The 20,972-nt window shown below is 43.1% G+C and overlaps 1 protein-coding gene across 4 annotated transcripts in view; it reads right to left on the bottom strand.

The window, feature by feature from the left end:
• The window catches only part of RAB7A (RAB7A, member RAS oncogene family), a 78,475-nt gene that overhangs the window by 9,861 nt on the left and 47,642 nt on the right, over window positions 1–20,972 (bottom strand). For all 4 annotated transcript variants that reach the window (XM_030802102.1, XM_003279898.4, XM_030802101.1 and 1 more), the window contains exons 2-3: window positions 8,909–8,969; window positions 6,572–6,698 (exon numbers count right to left, since the gene is read on the bottom strand). In XM_030802102.1, coding sequence (XP_030657962.1) covers window positions 6,572–6,698; window positions 8,909–8,961 — 180 coding nt within the window. In that variant the 5' untranslated portion in view covers window positions 8,962–8,969. The remainder of the gene's footprint in view (window positions 1–6,571; window positions 6,699–8,908; window positions 8,970–20,972) is intronic.

The raw sequence follows: 20,972 nt of genomic DNA, 5'->3' as shown, positions 1-20,972 counted from the left end.
GGAGAGCAGGTTCACTGGACTTTACTGCTGCCGAACAGATTTAGTGAACCATCGATTCCTATTTTTAAGAAAATATTGCTGCCAATTTCCTATCATTATAAACAACTCAGCAATGAACATTAGCATAGAAAGCTTTTTCTGTATTTCAAATGGCTTTTTTCAGATAGACTCCTACAAGCAGAATTACATAAGAACTCTGTTACTGTTAGGTGGAACCAATTCATCATCTGGAACTCAGATACACAGAGAAGGCAAAGTAATACATCAAAAAGAAGTCAACAAGTTGACAGGTTCCTAGAAAGTTATCAAAATTAATTTAACTTTGAATTTACAAAAGTAAAGGCCATATTTATCAAAACATCAACAAGTACAGTCCTATGGCTGTGATCTTTAAATTTTTTAATATTTTAATTGAAATTGTTAACAGCGACCTGGGTTCTTGGAATCTACCATGATAGAAATCAAGAGAGATCACCAGACACAATAGCAAAGAGAAAGTGAAAGTGTATTAGCTTGTGCATAGTGAGCTAGCACTGCAAAAGGAAAGGGGCAGCTGTTCTCTGAAAGCAGTCTGGGAGTTAACTTTAAAGGGCTTTCCTGTGGGGAGGGGCGATGTCAGGGTATGTATACAGGAGGGGTTTTTCCAGTGCATGCACAGTGGCTAAACATGCTTCTTCAAAAATTGCGTGTAGCACTAGCAGGTTAAATCTCCACCCTGGGTGTGACTTTTGGCATTAAAATGAGGAAAAGGTAACTATAAGTTGAAGTTTAAGTCTAACTGCACATGCTGGGAGACCCCAGGGAGGTCCCTAGCCCCATGAAGCAGGAACTTGTGATAACAGTTTCTCAGGGTTTTTTGTTGCTGATTGTCTGGAAGTTAGGTAAGCTACAGCTTGAGTAAGGGGCTTTTATTCTTTTTCTCTAGACCACATCAAAACAGGAAACCAGCCAGCCTGCTTGTCTCAAAATGTTTTGTTTTCTCCATTTAAAATTATACCCTTATAACTATCTACCCAATATTCTGATGTGACAAAAATTAACACTGTTATTTTAATCCGTTTTTTTCAAGAGTTAACCCTTCCCCCATTGCATTTTCTTCCTTCTTCACCACAAGTAAATGCTCCTGAAGAGATGCCTTACATAAACAGTAGCATCCTGTACAGCTTTTTGCAACTTGTCTTTTTTCATTCCCAAAAGTTAACAGTTATATAATATTCCATTGCCTTAATGGACTACACTTAGTTTCCCAGATCATTTGAGTTATTTGCAGTTTTTCACTCCCCATGCAAGACTGCAATGATAACTCTCATTACACCTCTCTCATAATGCCCAGAGGCAAGTTTTTCTAGATCATACACTCAGACTCAGAACTCTGGATTGCTACATAAGTGTATGTTCGACACTGGGGAGCAGAGTGGCAGTTTCTACTGAAAAGGTTGTACTCATTACTACACTCCTACCATCAACCCGAGGCTGCTCCACTCCCTATATTCTAGCATCCACCAGGTTGCCCACTGCTTGGATACTATTAGGCATTATCATCTTTTTCACCTGCTTGTGTGTTTTGTTCTTGTTAGTCTGGGAATCTTGTTATTCAGATGTTTAATGTAATCTATTATCAATCTTCAACATTTTATGATTTGTACTTTCTGTATTTTCAAATGCCAAAGGTGAAAAGTATTCACTATTTTCATTTTTAAAGTTTTCACTTTGTATTTTTTCCACCTTCAGGTCTTGAATCCCCTGGTTCCCCCAAGCTAGAATGTAAAGCCCTGTCCTAGTCCCACTTATTTACCTTACTGGCTGAGTGCAGTGGCTCACGCCTGTAATCCCAGCACTTTGGTAGGCCAAGGTAGGTGGATCACCTGAGGTCGGGAGTTCGAGACCAGCCTGGCCAACATGGTGAAACCCCGTTTCTACTAAAAATAAATATAAAAAATTAGCCAAGCATGGTGGCAGGCGCCTGTAATCCCAGCTACTCAGGAGGCTGAGGCAGGAGAATCGCCTGAATCGGGGAGGCGGAGGTTGTAGTGAGCCGAGATCAGGCCACTGCACTCCAGCCCGGTGACAGCGAGACTCCTGTCTCAAAAAAAAAAAATAAAAAACAGGCTAGGTGTGGTAGCTCACGCCTGTAATGCCAGCACTGTGGGAGGCTGAGGCAGCCAGATCATGAGGTCAGGAGATCAAGACCATCCTGGCTAACATGGTGAAACCCCATCTCTACTAAAAATACAAAAAATTAGCTGGGCATGGTGGCATGCACCTGGAGTCCCAGCTACTCGGGAGGCTGAGGCAGGAGAATTGCTTGAACCCAGGAGGCAGAGGTTGCAGTGAGCCAAGATTGCGCCACTGCACTCCAGCCTGGGCGACAGAGTGAGACTCTGTCTCGAAAATAAATAAATAAATAAATAAATAAATAAATAAATAAATAAATAAATAAAATATGTAGCCTACAACACCCTTCTCCCCATGTATTACCAGACAGGTGCACCCTGTGCCCTCTGTTCCTGTGCTCTGTGTATTACTATACTAATATCACTGTTTAAATTACTACGAACTCACAATATGTTCCCTGGAAATTTGTCATGCCTATTTGATTCCATCTAAGATACGAATCAATTTCCAGATTCATTCTGAACAGTATAGAGAACTTTAAAAAACAAGAAACACAGCAGTCACTAATCTTTCCCTACACATTAGATTACACAGTTCTGATCTTTGTTTCCTCATATTACTTTGGATGTTACATACTCATGATTCCAAAAATAGATACAAGTATACTATTGACGTGTTCTTCCTTCAGACCTATCTACATGAAATCACTTTCTGCCTGGAGTTATCCTTTAGAACTTCTGCCACTGGCCCTTAAAAATGTACTCTTTCATTCAGGAGGGTTATTTCAGCAGAGACAGAACACTGTGCTGCCCGTCTCTTACCCAACATACCCCACTGCCTGCTGGGCTCTGCTGCTACTGCCAAGAGTCACCTGGCAGCCTCAGTGCTGTGCTTGTCAGGTTTTCCTCAGTCTATTTTTAAGTCTTTTTTTTTTTTTTTTTAAATTTCATTATGACTTACACAGAATTCTTTTTATCCTTCCCGGAATTTGGGCTTCTCGAGTCAGTGGACTGGTGCCACACCAATTCTCGAAAATTCTCAGCAAATATCATCTTTGATCTATTATTCTCTCTTTACACCTTCTGAGACTGATTAAAAGTAGGTCCAACCTTCTGACTTTCACTTATCTCTTTCATATTTCCTGCCATTTTTCTTTCATTCTTCCAGCCCTTTTCTGGTGTGGCCAATCTGCTATGCTTTAGCAGCATTCTCTGAATTTCCAAATTTCATTGATTGTGCTTCATTTTCTCCCCCCATCAATGTTAACTGTTTCATTTCTTCCCTGCAGATAAAAGATTATTTTTAACCAAAGCCCCTCTAGTGAGGTATGGCTGACATACAAAGGCTGCACACATCTTATGATCTAATGCATACAACTCAATGAGTTTGGAGAGAAAACCATCACTATAATGTAGGCCACAAACCTACTCATCAAAAGGTTTCCTCCCATCCTCTTATGATTACTTTTTGTGATAAGAACACTTAAAATAAGGTCCTCTTAGTAAATTCTTTCAAAAAATTTTCTTGTAGAGATGAAATGTTGCTATTTTGCCCAGGCTAGTCTCGAACTCCTCTCTTGGCCTCCCAAAGCACTAGGATTACAGGCATGAGCCACCGCATCCAGCATGCAAATTTTTAAGTGTACAATATAGTATTGTTAACTACAGGCACTATGCTGTACAGATCTCTAGGATTTATTCATCTCATATAACTGAAACTCTGTATCCTCCTTATTTCTTTAAATATAAAAAACACTCTGGAATTACCAGGGAAGTTTCCACTGGTTCTTTCTTGTGGTGCCTTGTTTTATTTTGATTATGTTTTACTGCAAGCTGCTAAAAGCCCTCGAAAAACACATGAGGATTCCTCAAGATCAGGATAATGACGCCTTTGTCCAGAGACAACGATTTTCATTTACTTCTAGTATCTGAAGCTGGCTGCAAGAGCACAAGGGCCATCATTTTGCTTCAATCTCTTGGGAACTTGTTATGTTTTTCCACTCTTTCCTCACCTCACTCAGTGCCCTGTGGATCTCCTGATGCGGTTTATTTCAGGAGTGCAGCGCCCCAAGGTCCCAGCTTAGTAGTACAGACAGGACTGTTATGACAACCCCTAACCCAGCAGGGGCCAAACTCTGATTCCTGAATTCGCTGGCCCACATGGCTACGTGGTTTACAGCTCAGCTGGAGAAGTTCTATTTTCCCTGAGCAAAACGCAGTCTGAGCCTTGCTGCGACACATGGAGAATCTTCAGATGGGCCTTTACCCCAGCTCCTTAAAGTAATTCTACTCCCTTCTGCCTTCTGTTGAGAATTCGTCAGTCTGTTGTTCCTTTATAAGTCATGTCTTTTTTTTCTATAGTTGCTCTTAAGATTTTGCTTTTCGGTCTTCTACAATTTTAAGTCTTCTTTTAGAAAATTTGCTCAGCTCTTACAGCTTACTGCTTTTTTCAGCTGCATTTAATCTACAGTTTAACTGTTCATTTAGCTTATTTCAATACTATTTTTTCACTTCTTGAAGTTCTAAGTTTTCCATATCCTCGTTTTTTTATAGTATCCCTTTCCATTATGGTTTCTATTTCTTTTTAGAACATCTCTAGTCATTGTGAACATCTCCTGTGGTACATTATTTCCTCATGTGGTTATGAACTCATCTTCTCTCCTGCGGTAGTAAATGTCCCTAACAGAGTGGCCTTACCCTTGTTTTTGCCAGGAATGACAGGGATTTATGTTAAATCCTTTGAGACAAAGATTTCTGTACATGTGGAGTGGGACTGAGATTCTCCAACAACTGCAGACACAAGCTTTGCCAATTCCTTGGGCCAAGGTTTTCCAGTTCTACTCTCAAACTTGACTTGCTTAAACTGTAGTTACATTTTGAAGATCTCTAGGTGTTTGTGTGTAGGTGAGGTGAGGATGACAGATTCATACTAGCTCTGTCCTAGAAGTGTGAGTCAATTAAGAGTCCTGATCCTCTAGGAGCATGCCATGGCTCAAGGTCAACACGTGTACAAATTTCTACCTTTAACCTACATCATTCACACATTTCAGCAAGCCCCCACTATTTGCCAGGTACTTTCTAGGACTACAGTGGGATTAGAATTGTATTTGCCTCTAGAAGTATATAGGAAAGAACAACTGCCATAGAGATAGAAGTTTCAAAAGATTTGAGCTAAAAGTTGGAGACTTCAGGTGGGAATACAAGCCCTGCTGGAAGTAGAGACATATCCACCAACACAAGTCTGTAAGAGCAGCACATGATTCGGAAGGACTGGAAGGAGACAAAAAAAAATTGAGTAACAGCTATTTCCACCATCTTTTCTTGCCTCCATAATGCACGAACGTCTTGGCTGATGCTCTCAAGGGCAAATACCAGGTTCCTATTAGGCTGTGCTCCCAAGTCATGGTCTGGTTCTAAGTGTGAAGATGAAACATGATCACACTGAAAATATGAAATCATTGGTCATCACAGAGCTGGGAAAACTACTGTGAACCTCACAGGCAGGTTAAAACTGCCCCTGGAATGACTGGCCCCAGATTTGATGTGCGACTCAAAGATCTAGAAAAATGACAGAATAATCTACTCCTATCCCAATAGTTTGGTTTCAAAGTGAGGTTGTACTGACAACATCAGCTGGCATCACGGACCACGAAGAAAGAGATGAAAATACAGGAGGGAAAATTCTGGTATTCTTTTTTTTTAAAATTAGAGACAGGGTCTCACTCCGTCACCCAAGCTGGAGTATAATGGAGCAGTCACAGCTCACTGCGGGCTCGAACTCCTGGGCTCAAGGTATCCATCCTTCAGGGGTTTCTTTTCTAGGGATGTAATACATATATACAAACAAAATGACTCAATGGGGGAAAAAAAGGGAATAATAGTTTATAGCCAGAATGTGAAAGCTTTTCAACAAGTCATATGAAAGAATCTGTATCTTATCCTAACTGTTGAAAGGGAAACCCTTGAAAGATTAATAAGCTGATACATAAAAAAAAGATTGGCTCAACAGACACACAACTCTTGAAGTTACGTATGAAACAGGAAGTTAAAAAAATAAAGAAAGTTTATGTCTCGCTACTGAGGTGAGACACAGATGTTTACCTAAAGCACTGGGCAAGGATGTCAAGAGAGGCAGAAGACAGAGAGCTGCAGGTTGCCAAATTTAGCAAACAACAAAACCAAAAACAACAACAAAAAACAAGAAAGGATAAATCTGAGTTTTTTTAAGAAGAAATTTTAGTGTGTCTTAGCAAGTCGTATCTGAGATACACTAGAAGTATACTAAAAAAGTATTCACTATTGATCTGAAATTCAAATTTAACTGAGTATCAGCCAATTATCTACAAATAGGATAAAAAGATTTGAAGAACAGGGAAGGAAAATGTCTACGCATGAGGAAAGATTCAGACTAAATGAACTATCAAGGCCTGGTTAGCACAGCCAAGACATGTGCTTACCTGCATTGTGACTAGTCTGTCATCCACCATCACCTCCTTGGTCAGAAAGTCAGCTCCTATTGTGGCTTTGTACTGATTGCTGAATTTCTTATTCACATACTGGTTCATGAGTGATGTCTTCCCGACTCTGAAATTGGAGAAAAACCATAAGTATAAGTCAAATAGGAGGGTCCTGAAACTGACACGAATTACTTGAAGCATTTAAAAGAATCTGCCTGAACTGAAAGACAAGAAACTGTCCTCACAGCAAAGGGCAATGCCAGTAGCCTTCCAAGCATTACACTTTTGAAGTTTTGTGCTTTCTCTCTGGGTAAAAATACAGGGTACAGATGTGGGGCAGATGTAGAAAAGCTGCTTACATGTTTTGGCACAGCCAGGTCAAATGGTAGAGCCTAGTATTATTTTTTCCATTCTAGAAGGATGCCAGCAAATATACTCCTTTCTAAAAGAAGCTTCACTATTAAGACTGCTCTGCTATTCCAACAGTATCCCTGCTATCTTAGATGTTTCTCCATTTAGTGGTTGCTATTTAGCTTGATGAAGTAACACCAGGAGGAAAACCTTGGCTTTGAGCAGACATACACCACTCAGACAATTTGCTGCTTTAAAGTTTAAAATCTGAAGCAGAAAAAGCACCAATATATCACCAAAACAAATCTACCTCAAAGAATGCTCCTCCAAATATGTTTTCCAGTAAGAAAACTCAGCAAGAGACAACGTGTGATTTTTGTGTGATGAGGTTAAGGTAACCTAAAGATAATACAAAAACCTTCCCCCATAGCCAGTGATATCACCTTTCTTGGCCACAAAGGAACATGTTCATATTTGTGTTAAAGAACCTGGAGGTACCTAGACAGCCTAAGGCAGTGTTTTCCAACCCAGACCATCTGAGCCAGAATCTACAAGAGGAGAGGTGGCAAAACCTGCAATCGAACAAGGGCTTGGTGAGACTTTTTGCACAAGTTTGGGGAAGGCAGGCCTAAAAGCACTATCTTTCCATCCCGATGGGGATGGAGTTGCGGGGTAGGAGAGAGAGCACAAATCTAGGCCCTAGCCCATTGGTCTGGGACTGGGCAAATGCTAGTGAATAAAAGGTTCTTCAAAGGCTGGGCATGGTGGCTCAAGCCTGTAATCCCAGCACTTTGGGAGGTCGAGACGAATGGATTGCTTGAGCCCAGGAGTTTGAGACCAGCCTGGGCAACATGGTGAAACCCTGTCTCTACAAAAAATACAAAAATTTAACCAGGAGTGGTAGCACATACCTGTGGTCCCAGCTACTCTGGAGGCTGAGGTGGGAGGATGGCTTAAGCCCAGGAGGTTGAGGCTGCAGTGAGCGGTGATTGCACCATTCTCTCTAGTCTGGGCAACAGAGCGAGACCCTGTCTCTCACACACATACAAAAAAAGGTTCTTCAGGTGATTCAAATAAGCCAATCAAGACAGAAAAACCTCTGGCTTTTCAAAGGAAGGGCAGGGGACTTTGGAATAAAGAAGCATACCTGCATTTGCTATTGTTGTTATTTTAAAAAATACATAAGCTTCCAATGAGTCAAAGCTTTCATGGGTCCCTTCAGATGCCAAGTCTGAAAAGCCTACCACAGAATCTTTTTATTTTAAGAGTTGGGGTCTTGCTCTGTCACGCGGACTTCAGTGCAACGGCATGATCATAGCTTGCTACAGCCTCAAACTCCTGGGCTCAAGCCATCCTCTCGCCTCTGCCTCCCCAGCAGCTGGAACTACAGGTACGGCACCTGGCTAAATTTTTTTGTAGAGACAGGTCTCAAACTCCTGGGCTCAAGCAATCCTCCCCTCAGCCTCCAAAGCACTGGGATTATGGGCATAAGCCACCTCACCCAACCTACCACAGAATCTTAAGAGCCATTAGAGTTAGCTACATGGTTAGTGGCACATCTAGAATCAGAACCCAGTTCTGCCGTCCCAGGCTCTTTTGCAGATAGATCTGAAGCAGGCACAGCAGTAGGAGGATACTGTATGGTGCACTTAGAATGCACATCTGCTAGGCCAGATGCCAATGGCATTACATCTACGTAAGGAAGACTCCCCAGCCTGGCCGGCTTGGAGAAAAGGGATTCCATGAAAATGCCTATCCTTAGTTGAGTTCAAATACCCACCCGTTCCCCATAAAAATCATGCTAAAAACCAGAGAACAAAAGGTTATATAACAAGGGATCATCTAAATTTCTGCCACTGAGGGAAACATGTAAGGCCCTAAGCCTCACTATGAAAGCAGGAAGTGGCAGCACGGACAGTGTGGGCTCTGCAGCAGAGAGGCTTAGCTCTGAGCCAATCTGTTAGCTCAAATTCATGAGAAACTTACCCAGAATCTCCCAGGATGATAACCTTCAGCAACACTTTCTTCCTAGAGGTCATCCTTCAAACTAAAGGGGGAAAAGGAGAAATCACTGTGAGTGTGATGGAAACACCAAGGCAAAACACCTCCCTTGCACAAATGTCTGAGCAGCCCCAACAGTGCAGGGCCCTGAACCTTCCTGCTAGTTATCTTCTTTCCACCCAGGGGGCCCTGACAAAGAACAGTATCACTCACCAGAACTCTGGACCCAAGAGCTAGGCAGAACAGCACAGCAGGGCCATCCTGCCCCTGCAAGCTGTTGGAGAGAATGTATTCTCTCGCTTGGGTGGTGGATCAATTGAATGGATCGGCAATTTGAACTAATGCTCCAACTTACTCAACAGCTTGGTCCTTGCTTCATTCAGGTTGCTGCTTCAGTATCACTTTCTCAAAGACGTGACTGCTTTATCTAAAGCAGCATAACCCCTCATTTGCTCTCTAGCCCGTTACTCTGCTTGCTTTTTCTTCAGAGCACTTACCCCTAATTGACATTTTTATGTACTATATTAATCTGTTCTATCCCTTTTCTAATAATCTCCATGAAGACAGTTTTACTCCCCACTGTATGCTCAACACCAAGTAGAAATTTATTAAATGTCGGGTACCGTCTGAATACTTGACTCTGCAGCTCTAGGGCCTACTCTTTTCCAGAAGATCTTTCAGGCAGCCTTGTCTACTCATGACCAGAAGATGTGAAAAATGCCTGATCTCTGCTCAACTGTCTTCCAGGACTTGCCACAGCATGGTCTATCTACTCATCAAGACAGGGCTCCTGCCGTAATTGCCTCTCATTTGCCAGGGTATGACTCAGTGACTTCCAGAAAATGAATGGGACTCAGAAGAACTACTTGTTAGTTTCCTCTTTAACCACCTATCTTTTGAAGGCAAGGCTGACAGCAGTGCCTACAGTGGGAGTGACTTAAGCAGCAGATATGAACCCAGGCCACAGAGATTTCTATTCTGGTTTTGCCGCTTATTAATTCAGCTATATGACCTTGAGCCAGTCATTTAATTTCTCTGTTGGAATAGGGAATATAGCGATGATGGCTCTTATGTCTTAAGAATGCTGTGAAGACTGAATGAATAAAATGCTCAGGACAGTGACTAGAATACAGTAGATGATTAGTAAATGATTAGCTACCATCTTAAGGTATGCCAAATACAGAGATGAGTAACAGAACAGAGTCCAGAAGACAGTGAGAGAAGCAGCAGGTTATAGCTCCTAGGCAAGGTAATCCAGCTATCCCCCTATTTCCAGATGCTTGGCTGTCAATTGTTCTCTTTCTCAACAGATGGTATTACACCCAAGACCACTAACCAAAAGGAAATACCAGACCTGACTACTGTCCTACAGGGCAGGATTTGCTAACAAGGCCTACGCTCTTGAAAGTGACCATCTTCGATGGCTTCAGAGTCTGTTTCTGGCTACAAGAACAGTATGGGAATAGGAGCCAGACTAGAGGATGATCTGCTAGGCACACACCCCAGGTCCCATGACCTATGCAGAGGGTCAAGCTGTTTCTCTGCCAAAAGCCTCATGCCCATGGCTGGACTGTGAAGACGGTGTATCTCAGCCCACCAGCATTCATCTAGGAAGTTCTTGACTAGTGCTAGTTAGGGGCAGTATAAGATGACTTGGAGTTCTGTCTTCCATCATAATCAGCACTGAGAGGTATACCCCAAACTATCCATTATATGTGGAGCCCCACTATTCCCCTACCTTTCTCCCCAGGAACCACTTTGACTGGTCAAAGTTTAAATGTCACACTCTAAGGTCTGGTATCACATTTCAAGATAGAGATCAGATGAAGATAGTGGGGGCAAGTTTCAAATCGAAAGAAGGGCAGGCCGAGGTGGGCAAATCATGAGGTCAGGAGTTCGAGACCAGCCTGGCCAACATGGTGAAACCCCGTCTCTACTAAAAATAGAAAAGGCTGGGCGTGGTGGCTCATGCCTGTAGTAACAGCACTTTGGGAGGCCCGGGTGGGTGGATCACAAGGTCAGGAGTTCAAGACCAGCCTGGCTAACATGATGAAACCCTGTCTCTACTAAAAATACAAAAATTGCTGGGCACGGTGGCTCATGCCTATAATCCCAGCACTTTGGGAGGCCGAGGTGGGTGGATCATGAGATCAGGAGATCGAGACCAGCCTGGCTAACACGGTGAAACCCCGTCTCTACTAAAAATATGAAAAATTAGCTGGGCGTGGTGGCACGCACCTGTAGTCCCAGCTACTCAGGAGGCTGAGGCAGGAGAATGGCTTGAACCCAGGAGGTGGAGGTTGCAGTGAGCCGAGATTGTGCCACTGCACTCCAGCCTAGGTGACAGAACGAGACTCCGTCTCAAAAAAACAAAAAACAAAACAAAATTAGCCAGGCATGGTGGCATGCGCCTGTAATCCCAGCTACTCAGGAGGCTGAGGAAGGAGAATCGTTTGAACCCACGAGGCGGAGGTTGCAGTGAGCCGAGATCACGCCACTGCACTCCAGCCTGGGCGACAGAGCAAGACTCTTTTTCAAAAAGGGAAAAAAAGGAAAGAGATAAAAAGATGATAAAAGGATCTGCAAAGATATTTGGAGAATATTTATGAAAGTGACTGATTTTGAGAATGGGAAGAGGGATTTGCATAACTTGCTTTATTAATAGGTTTCACTGGTGTACCAATGTTGTTTAATAATATTAAAAAGAAAAAAAACAGGAAATACACTTCAACCTCCACACTCCCACATGACAGAATTCATGTTTGTTTCTTTCCCTTTGAGTCTCTACCCACACGTGTCACAAAGCAGTGACTGTGAGGCCACCTTACGTCTTAATGTCTAATATTCCTCTGAGTGAATTAAGCATTTAAATAGCCATTCCTGCTCTTTATTTAATATAACAAAAATTTGGAAAAAATGCTGTAATCTATGGGATTACTTCCTTGAGATACAGCAACACCTGTGTGAGGGTTGAGGGGTGGGTACATCTTTCTAGATTCTGACTCATAAGACTATCACAGGCCACATTTGGCGTAAGTCCACTGAGAAAGACTGGGACAGACAAAGCTGGCAGGCAGGGCAGTGGCAGGTCATCAGCAGCAGAAGTTCTTGCAAGAGTCCATACAGAAGATGGCTCAGGCACAGGGAGACTGTGCCGACTCAATACCTTGACTTAGAACGCTCAATCTTGGGTGTGCAAGTATCTCTTTTGACAGCTCCTTAGGCTCCCCATAAGGACATGCCCAGTAGAGTCACTGTGTTCCATGAAACAAAAGCCTGGGTGGCCCATCAGGTATCCATGGCTCTTTCCCATCCAAATGTAATTTACCAACCAGGGGACATTTTACCATAAGGACCATGCCCAGAAACAAATGTTATGTTCTGCCTTAACTAGCTCCCAGGGAAACAGAGCTAGAAGGTTAAACAAAGGTCAAATTCTCATGCAAGGAAAGGATTTTGTCAACTGTAACTCTCAGATTCTGTTTAGGGATGGGATTACTGAGCCCAAAGCAAAGTTTTGGCCAGGCACGGTGGCTCACGCCTATAATCCCAGCACTTTGGGAGGCCGAGGAGGGTGAATCACCTGAGGCCAGGAGTTCGAGACCAGCCTGGCCAACATGGTAAAACCCTGTCTCTACAAAAAATACAAAAAATTAGCTGGTCGTGGTGGTGGGCAACTAATCCCAACTACCAGAAAGGCTGAAGCAGGAGAATCGCTTGAACTCAGGAGGCGGAGGTTTCAGTGAGCTGAGATCACATCACTGCACTCCAGCCTGGGCAACAAGAGCAAAATTGTCTTAAAAAAAAAAAAAAAAAAAAAAGTTTTCATGATTTTGGCTAATTCACTTTCCTGAAAGATTTTTCCAATTTATACAACAATCACTATTACAGTGGTTAGCAGGGGTACAGGACCTAAATGAGAAAAATAATTTTACAGAGAAAAAAAGAATCTGAATAGACTGTTTTTTGTTTTGAGGTGGGGAAGGGAGGCTGGGGAGAATTTAATTAAACAATTCCGTTTTTATTCATAAAAATAAATAAATACACAAGAAATGTCCCTTCCCCTAAAACATTAATGACAAGAGACTTGCCTTTACAGTCTTGAAAAGCATGTTATAAAAATACATTATTAACAGTGGGGTGCTGGAATAGGACTAAACCGATCAAGGAAAGAGACACCAGAAATGAACAATTTTGACAAATATGGCATTATAAAATTCAGTGGCAAAAAGATGAACAATTCACTAAACGGTAAGAGCCAGAAAAATTCTGGTGAGAATTAAGATCTCTACATCTCCTCTTCCAAGAGATTCCCAAAGTACTGAGTAAAGATTTAAATGTAAAAATGGTTACACATGAAGCAGAAAGGAATACACACAAATATTAGCAAGTTGTTCCATGTGGTGGGATTACAGATGTTTTTGTTTCCTTATACTTAACTGTGACTCTTAGAGGAGCACATTACCTTTACACTCAAACAGCCACCTCCACTTTGGACAAAAATGTTAATCTGTTGATTTTTTAAAATCAATTTCCAATGACAAAAATCTGCATTCATCATGTAAGACAAATTATACTTAAATGCAGATTTTCATCTTCACTCAGAGCTTGCTAAGCATGTCAGAGTTGTTGCAAATGGTACTAAACAGCCGATCCTAAGAATTCCACATCTTCTTTCACCAGGACATTGATGGCTTTAAACTGGCAAAAGTTAAAAGGTGTATTTTTGTACTTAATGTTCTCCCAGATCAAGAATGGGACACTTGTTTCTAGAAAAGAGCCAAGGGCCAGGCGCGGTGGCTCATGCCTGTAATCCCAGCATTTTGGGAGGCTGAGGTAGGTGGATCACGAGGTCAAGAGACTGAGAAATCCATCCTGACCAACATGGCGAAACCCCATCTATACTAAAAATACAAAAATTAAGCTGCGCGTGGTGCCATGTGCTTGTAATCTCAGCTACTTGGGAGGCTGAGGCAGGAGAATCGCTTGAACCTGGGAGGCGGAGGCTACAGTGAGCCAAGATCGCACCACTGTGCTCTAGCCTGGGCAACAAGAGTGAAACTCCACCTCAAAAAAAAAAAAAAAAAAAAAAAGCCAGGAACAAAACACACTAAATGCAACTTTTGCTACAAGAAGCTGCCCAAGCAGAGTTAGCTTCAAAATGTCCACCAGCAATTTCTGCTTTTGTTATCAATTTCTATTTCCATCTTCATGGATTTCTGAAGACTGAAATTATTTTTTAAAAGCCTATGGCCAGGCATGGTGACTCATGCCTGTAATCCTAGCACTCTGAGAGGCTGCGGCGGGCAGATCACTTGAGATCAAGAGTTCGAGACCAGCCTGGCCAGCATGGTAAAAACCCATCTCTACTGAAAATATAAAAATTAGCTGGGTATGGTGAAACACACCTGTAATACCAGCTACTCGGGAGGCTGAGGCAGGAGAATCACTTGAACCTGGGAGGCAGAGGTTGCAGTGAGCCGAGATTGCATCACTGCGCTCCAGCCTGGGCAACAGAGCGAAATGAAGTAAAAAAAAAAAGGCTACAAAGTTTGAAATTTCTAACTGGAAAACAGTTCTCCAAAGCACCGACCACTTCCTCTCACAGGAGAATCTGCAGCCGGCAGAGTAGAAAGGAAGAAAGAGTTACATAAGATCTCTGAGACCTGGTCCTTCAAGGAAAGCATTTTAGATAACATCCATTAATCCATGTATATATTAATATCCTCTAAAAACTTTCTAGAATAAGGTATATTCATAACACATTTCTTTCCTTCTGCCACCAAACCAAACCTCACCAGTGTGCATCGGAAGAAGCTCCTCAGAGCGAAACTACCAGTATTCGTATCAGTATTTGAACGATGAAACAATTCTTTCCTTCAAGTACAATGTTTCTCATAACAAATCAAAAGCTGGCATCTTCCTTTATTCGCCTGCAGTCATCACCTTCTTCATCTATGCCACAGAGAAGCCAAATGGCCACATAAGCAGACAAAATAAGGAAACACCAGCAGGTAAAAAGATCAAGAAAAATATTGTTCAAGGGCTTGGGTGGGCAGAGGTCAGTGGTCAGAAAGAGATTAACCAGGAATGCACAGGGGGTACCTAGGGGAAGGGCAAAGGACTTCTATGGTGAAAATGAGGACAGCAGGGAAGGGCTAGGAAGTTGGGGGTCAGTTAGCAATTCCAAAGTCTGAATTCTTGCAGGTAGGATAATAGCTCACGTGGAGGTGAAGGCTTTATGGTGTTGCAGGAATTGAAAGCAAAGTATAGTAGTCCCCACTTATCCATAGGGGATAGGCCCCAAGACCGCCAGTGAATGCCTGAAACACAGCAAGTACCAAACTTGTCATCCGTCAGGACACACTGATGATGTTCATGTTTTCCACCTACAAATTTAATGCTTTTTCCATTGTAAGTAAGCACTCATCGTACACCGTGGCTTTTACCTTTTGCAGTATGAGGTGTCACAGCAAAATTAGCACGATTTTCTTTTTCCTTTTCACAATTTCAAGGATAGAAAATATGTTCTCACAAATTTTAGCAACCTCGGCATATGATTTTTTCACTTTCCTTATTAAGTCAACAATTTTTACCTTTTCACTTCAAGAGCTTCTCTGTGGCATAATCAAATTGCCAGCATCTTGCGCTTTGGGACCATTATTAAGTCAATTATGAGTTACTTGAACACAAGCATTGCAACATCAATGTGATAACCAAGACAGCTACTAAGTGACTAACGGGCAGGTAGCATCTATGGTGTAGAAACCCTGGACAAAGCGATGATTCACTTCCTGGGTGGGATAGCACAAGCTTTCATCAAGCTAATCCAAACAACACGCAATTTAAAACTTATGGCAGGGTGCAGTGGCTCATGCCTGTAATCCCAGAACTCTAGGAGGCTGAGGCAGGAAGACTGCTTAAGGCCAGGAGTTTGAGACCAACCTGGGCAACATATTGAGACCCAGTCTCTACAAAATATTAATATATTACCTGGGCATGGTGGTACACTCCTGTAAGTCCCAGTTACTCGGCAGGCCGAGGTGGGAAGATGGCTTGAGCCCAGGAGTTTAAGGCTCCAGTGAGCTATGATCACTCCGCTGCCCTCCAGCCTGGGTGACAGAACGACTCTCTGTCTCAAAAAGCAGACAAACAGAAACTTAAGAATACTATTTCTATAATTTCCCATTTAATATTTTCAGACCACGACTGACTGCAGATAAAGAGGATTACTATATCTGCAAAGCCATCAAAACAACAGTGTAAAATGCAGGAGATGAAACTGAACCAGGTGTTTACCACATCCACGGTCAGACAGCAACTAAGTGGCAGAGCTGGAATTACCAGGAGTGTCAGCCCAGGTCCTACCATGCCATTTTGCAGTACCAGCTCTCACCCAAAGGAGGATTCTGGCTCGTGAGGGCTGGGACTTTTAACAAGTCTTTTATGGCAATTCAGGCACACACACCAAGTTTGGAAACCACTGATGTGAAGCGTCTACAACTACTGTTCTGATTTACATGTTGTGCCCCATCCAAAACCATAATGACAGCACTAGGTATTTGAACAAATGCTAAAGTTTCAACAAAGCCATGACAGTTAAACCAATGAATGTTCTACAGTTTGCTAACATTTTTAGTTGCTTGGTGTTTCCAAGTTGCCTGCCTGCAACAGCTGGGTCCTAATCACAGTTGGCTTTTCTGCTCCCCTGCACTGTTCCCACCCTAATTATGGTATCAAATTAAAGAAAACTCAGGAAGGTACGAAAGAATGAAGACAAAAAGCTACTGACAATTCCATCTCCCAGAAGCAATCACTATTAGTACTAGAGTATATGTCTTTCTAGTTTTCCTTCAAATGGTTGAGGTTATATACCATGTATAACTTTGCATCTTGCTTTTTCTATATTAAATATCTTCCCATGTTATTAACATTAAGGTTGCATGACATTCAGCACATGGATAAGCTCAAAATTTCCCTTGCTTCTAAGTATGCATTGTTTTCAATTATGATGAGATGAACCTACATATACACTCTGTCAGCATAATCTGATCAGACTCACAAATGTTTTAATCACTCAGCATTTCTTGGATTAGTAGAATACATTTCATCCATGTGCCTCTCAGTCTGCTGATGGTCTTTGCCTACCCTGCCTACTAGAATGTGACTTATTGCACATATGATCTAAATATAGCACTGGGAAGGAAGTATCATAGGGATACGGAGTTCGGAAGTAGCAGGCTTCTGAGTAGATTCCAAAGTAACATTCCACACTTTCACCAGCACGGAACATGGGTAAATGTCTCTCTCTCCATCTCATTTTCTTCCAAGACTTCATGCTCTGTATATGACCATGAGAGAAGACCTAGCAGTCATCCTGCCCTCAAAACTGATAGACTTCAAGGCTCAGAGTGAAGTAGGCAAGCAATATTTGCTCATAAAGTTTTGGAGAAGGTCATGAGGAGAGACTAGAAAGGCATCGAAAGTCACATAACACTACTGCACTGGGCATCAAGCAGAACAGCAGTATCTGTTGTAGGCAGACTCTTCTCAACTTCCCAAACTGAGGAATCTAATTAGGGCCTGAATAGTGAAGACCCCCTGAAAGAGCAAGACATCGCTACCACTTACTGAACGCGCTTTGTGCCGGGCACTGTACTACAGACTTTCCTGGGGCAATTTGTTTACTCCTGCAATAAACCAAGCCTATAGGGATACAATAATTCCCATTTAACAGATGAAGAAAAAGAAGCTCATCAGCAGTCACTTGGTTTCTAAAAATACTCATTCTGGGGAGGGAGCAGGAATAGAAAGACCAGTAGTCTGACAAGGAAGAAGGAAGGGGATGAGTGGATGGCTCTGGCCAAGCCATTTCTGTGAAATAATGGAGTCATTTGGGGGCACTCGGGAAGTAGGCTGTCAGTCTGTTGTTCCATTTAGAATTACCACCTCTAGGAGGAAACTCAGTAGGAAAAGACAGAAGCCTTCGAAAAGAAACATTAAGGATCTAGGGGGGCAGGATAAACACTTTCATTACAATGAAAATATCTAGTGAGAGAAGCACATCAAGGAGCTGATCAAATATCTTAAAGAATTTTTTTTTTTTTTTTTTTTTGAGACAGTCTTGCTCTGTCGCCCAGGCTGGAGCACAGTGGCGCGATCTCTGTTCACTGCAACTTCCCCCTCCAGGGTTCAAGCAACTCTGCCTCAGCCTCCCAAATAGCTAGGACTACAGGTGCCAGCCACCACGCCTTTTTGTATTTTTAGTAGAGATGGGGTTTCACCATTTTGGCCAGGCTGGTCTCAAACTCCTGAATTCAAGTGATCTGCCTGGCTCAGCCTCCCAAAGTGCTGGGATTACAGGCATAAGCCACTGTGCCCAGCCTAAAAAATTCTTTTAACTTTTTTATTTTCAAGAGACGGGTTTCACTATGTTGTCCAGGTTGGAGTGCAGTGGCTTTTTACAGGTGCAATCCCACTACTGATCAGCGTAGGAGAGATGTTTGATCTGCTCTATTCGCAACCTGGGCCGGTTCACCCTCCTTGGGCAACCTGGTGATCTCCTGCTTCTGAGGGGTCCCTCTACTGATGCCGAAGTTAATGCAGACACCCAATTGGCATAATGCCCTAAAACCCAGAACTCCTGTGGCTCAAGTGATCCTCCTGCCTCAGCCTCCTGAGTGGCTGGGACTATAGGTATGCACCACTGTGCCCAGATGCCAAAATTTAATTCTGTTCTTTCTTCTACAGAGTTAAGAAGCTCTACTCCAATATTTGGTAATCCCAGCTACCAGGGAGGCTGAGGCAGGAGACTCACTAGAACCTGGGAGGTAGAAATTTCAGTGAGCTGGGATTGCATCACTGCACTCCAGCCTGGGCGACAGAGCAAGACTGTCTCGAAAAAAAAAAAAAAAAAAAAAATCATGCCATGAATACAACTCTTAAGCCCCAGGACTACTAATCATTGTGTTATTAATTTTACTATATTAATCAAACATATACCAAGGGCAAAAGTAGATACAAGACTATAAGGAGAAATCATACGAAATGTGAAAAGTAAAATACTACTGTGATCAAGACGTGTTAAGTTTACTTTAAGGGTAATTACCTTAGTTGGGAGAATTAAGGAAGGATTCCTCTGGGAAGAACTGAACCTGGATGTGAAGGGGGAAAAGGGAGCAAACAGTTTTCCTTAAAGAACAGCACATGCAAGGCCTTACTTGGAGGGGGTATGAAAATGAGGTGCCTGGACCTGATCATGCAGGACACAAAGGGCCATACTAAGGTCCCAAAACCACAAAGTAATGAGAAGCCTGACTTGTGGAGATTTCTAAGCAGCAGTGTTCATCCTGCAGAGCCAGCGCCCTGCCTGCCTGCAGTGGGGAGGGGAGGACACCCTGAGGTGGACAGTGAGGATGCTGCGCCACCTTCAGGCAAGAGAGGACTGCACTAGACCAGTGTGCAAGCAGAAGGGAATGGGGACAAAGTAAAGGTGGATGGCATCTAGTGATGGATTGGATTGGGATGGGTATGGGAAATGAGGGAAAACGTCAAGGAAGTCAACTGTGTTTATGTCTCATGGGACCAAGAGGATTTCTTAGATCAGGGAAGTCTGGAAAACATGAGATGTTTCTTGGGGAGGAATTGCGTTTGATTTTAGACATGCTAAGTTTGAGGTGACTCTCAACCAAGTCTATTTTTAAAGATACAGTGGTATTTAGTTATATTTAAGCTTCACTGTTAACTGAGGGAATACTAGTTTGTGCTAGGATTTTATGGCTGAAGTCTATCTAGATGCCTGTGCTAAATTGGGAATGTTGTGTGCATTCACCAGACACGGAAAGCAAAAGAGAAGAGATGGCTGGACCTGCCATCTAGAGGTCTGCTGTCTGGTGGCCCAGATGACATAATCATGGCAAAGTACAGCAAAGGAGAGAGCACTACAAGCAGAAATAATGTTTTCTTTCTTTTTTTTTTGAGACGGAGTCTTTCTCTGTCCCCCAGGCTGGAGTGCAGTGGCGCGATCTCGGCTCACTGCAAGCTCCGCCTCCCGGGTTCACGCCATTCTCCTGCCTCAGCCTCCCGAGTAGCTGGGACTACAGGCGCCCGCCAACACACCCGGCTAATTTTTTTTTGTATTTTTAGTAGAGACGGGGTTTCACCGTGTTAGCCAGGATGGTCTCGATCTCCTGACCTTGTGATCCGCCCGCCTCGGCCTCCCAAAGTGCTGGGATTACAGGCTAGAGCCACCGCGCCCGGCCCTAGAAATAATGTTTTCAAAGGCAAAACTAAACAGCTGAACGTGCAATGCCTAAAAAGAAGTGTTCAGCATGTTAAAAATAACTGGTCAAAACATTTTACTGGTTATCAATCCCTTAACAAGCTTCAGAGAAGTTCCCAGAAAGCATGCTGGAAAATGTTAAATGACTGGAATGAGGAAGAGCAAGATTGATGGGTCAGGTACAGAGAGCAGCTAAGCATCAGGGGGGTGGCGCAGTAAGTTATCTTGGCAGGCCAATGAGACAGTTGGGATGCAGGAACAAGGCCCGAAGGCATAGATCCAGCAAGGCTAGAGGCCTGAGTGGGCACATAAAAGCAGCCAGGTGAGGGAGATATCTAGTCTACCCTTACAGTCCTTCTCCAGAATACACCTCGTTCCCAGCCACCACATGGCTTGTCTCAAGTGGGCTTGCCATTCTTCCCACAGGGTCCCACCTCACCCCCTAATGTAATGCCCTTTCTGCCCAGGAGCCTGCTCATCTGGAGGGGGCAGGTGAGGTCTAGGCAGTGTTGAGAGCCTGTCTTCCTGGACACCACTCCCTCAAATCCAAGAGCACCTGGGGCCCGGACGCCTTTTTAAAAAGCATACTTGAATCGTGACTACCTGGGTCTCTGCCTCTCATCCAAGTGGGGGTAGGGCAGGAGGAGGATAGGGCAGGTGGGAGGTGTGTGTTTGTGGGGGGCAAGGGGATAAATTCTCCTTGAAGGTATTCTCTCCTTCATCCCCAAATTCCTAATCCCAGTAGTGCCTGTGGTGCAAGGGCTTGGT

This window comes from Nomascus leucogenys, chromosome 21, assembly GCF_006542625.1.
Source record: "Nomascus leucogenys isolate Asia chromosome 21, Asia_NLE_v1, whole genome shotgun sequence".
In the NCBI taxonomy this organism is placed as follows: Eukaryota; Metazoa; Chordata; class Mammalia; order Primates; family Hylobatidae; genus Nomascus; species Nomascus leucogenys.
Note: the sequence above shows the minus strand (reverse complement) of the source record. Positions and strands in the feature narration are given on the sequence as shown.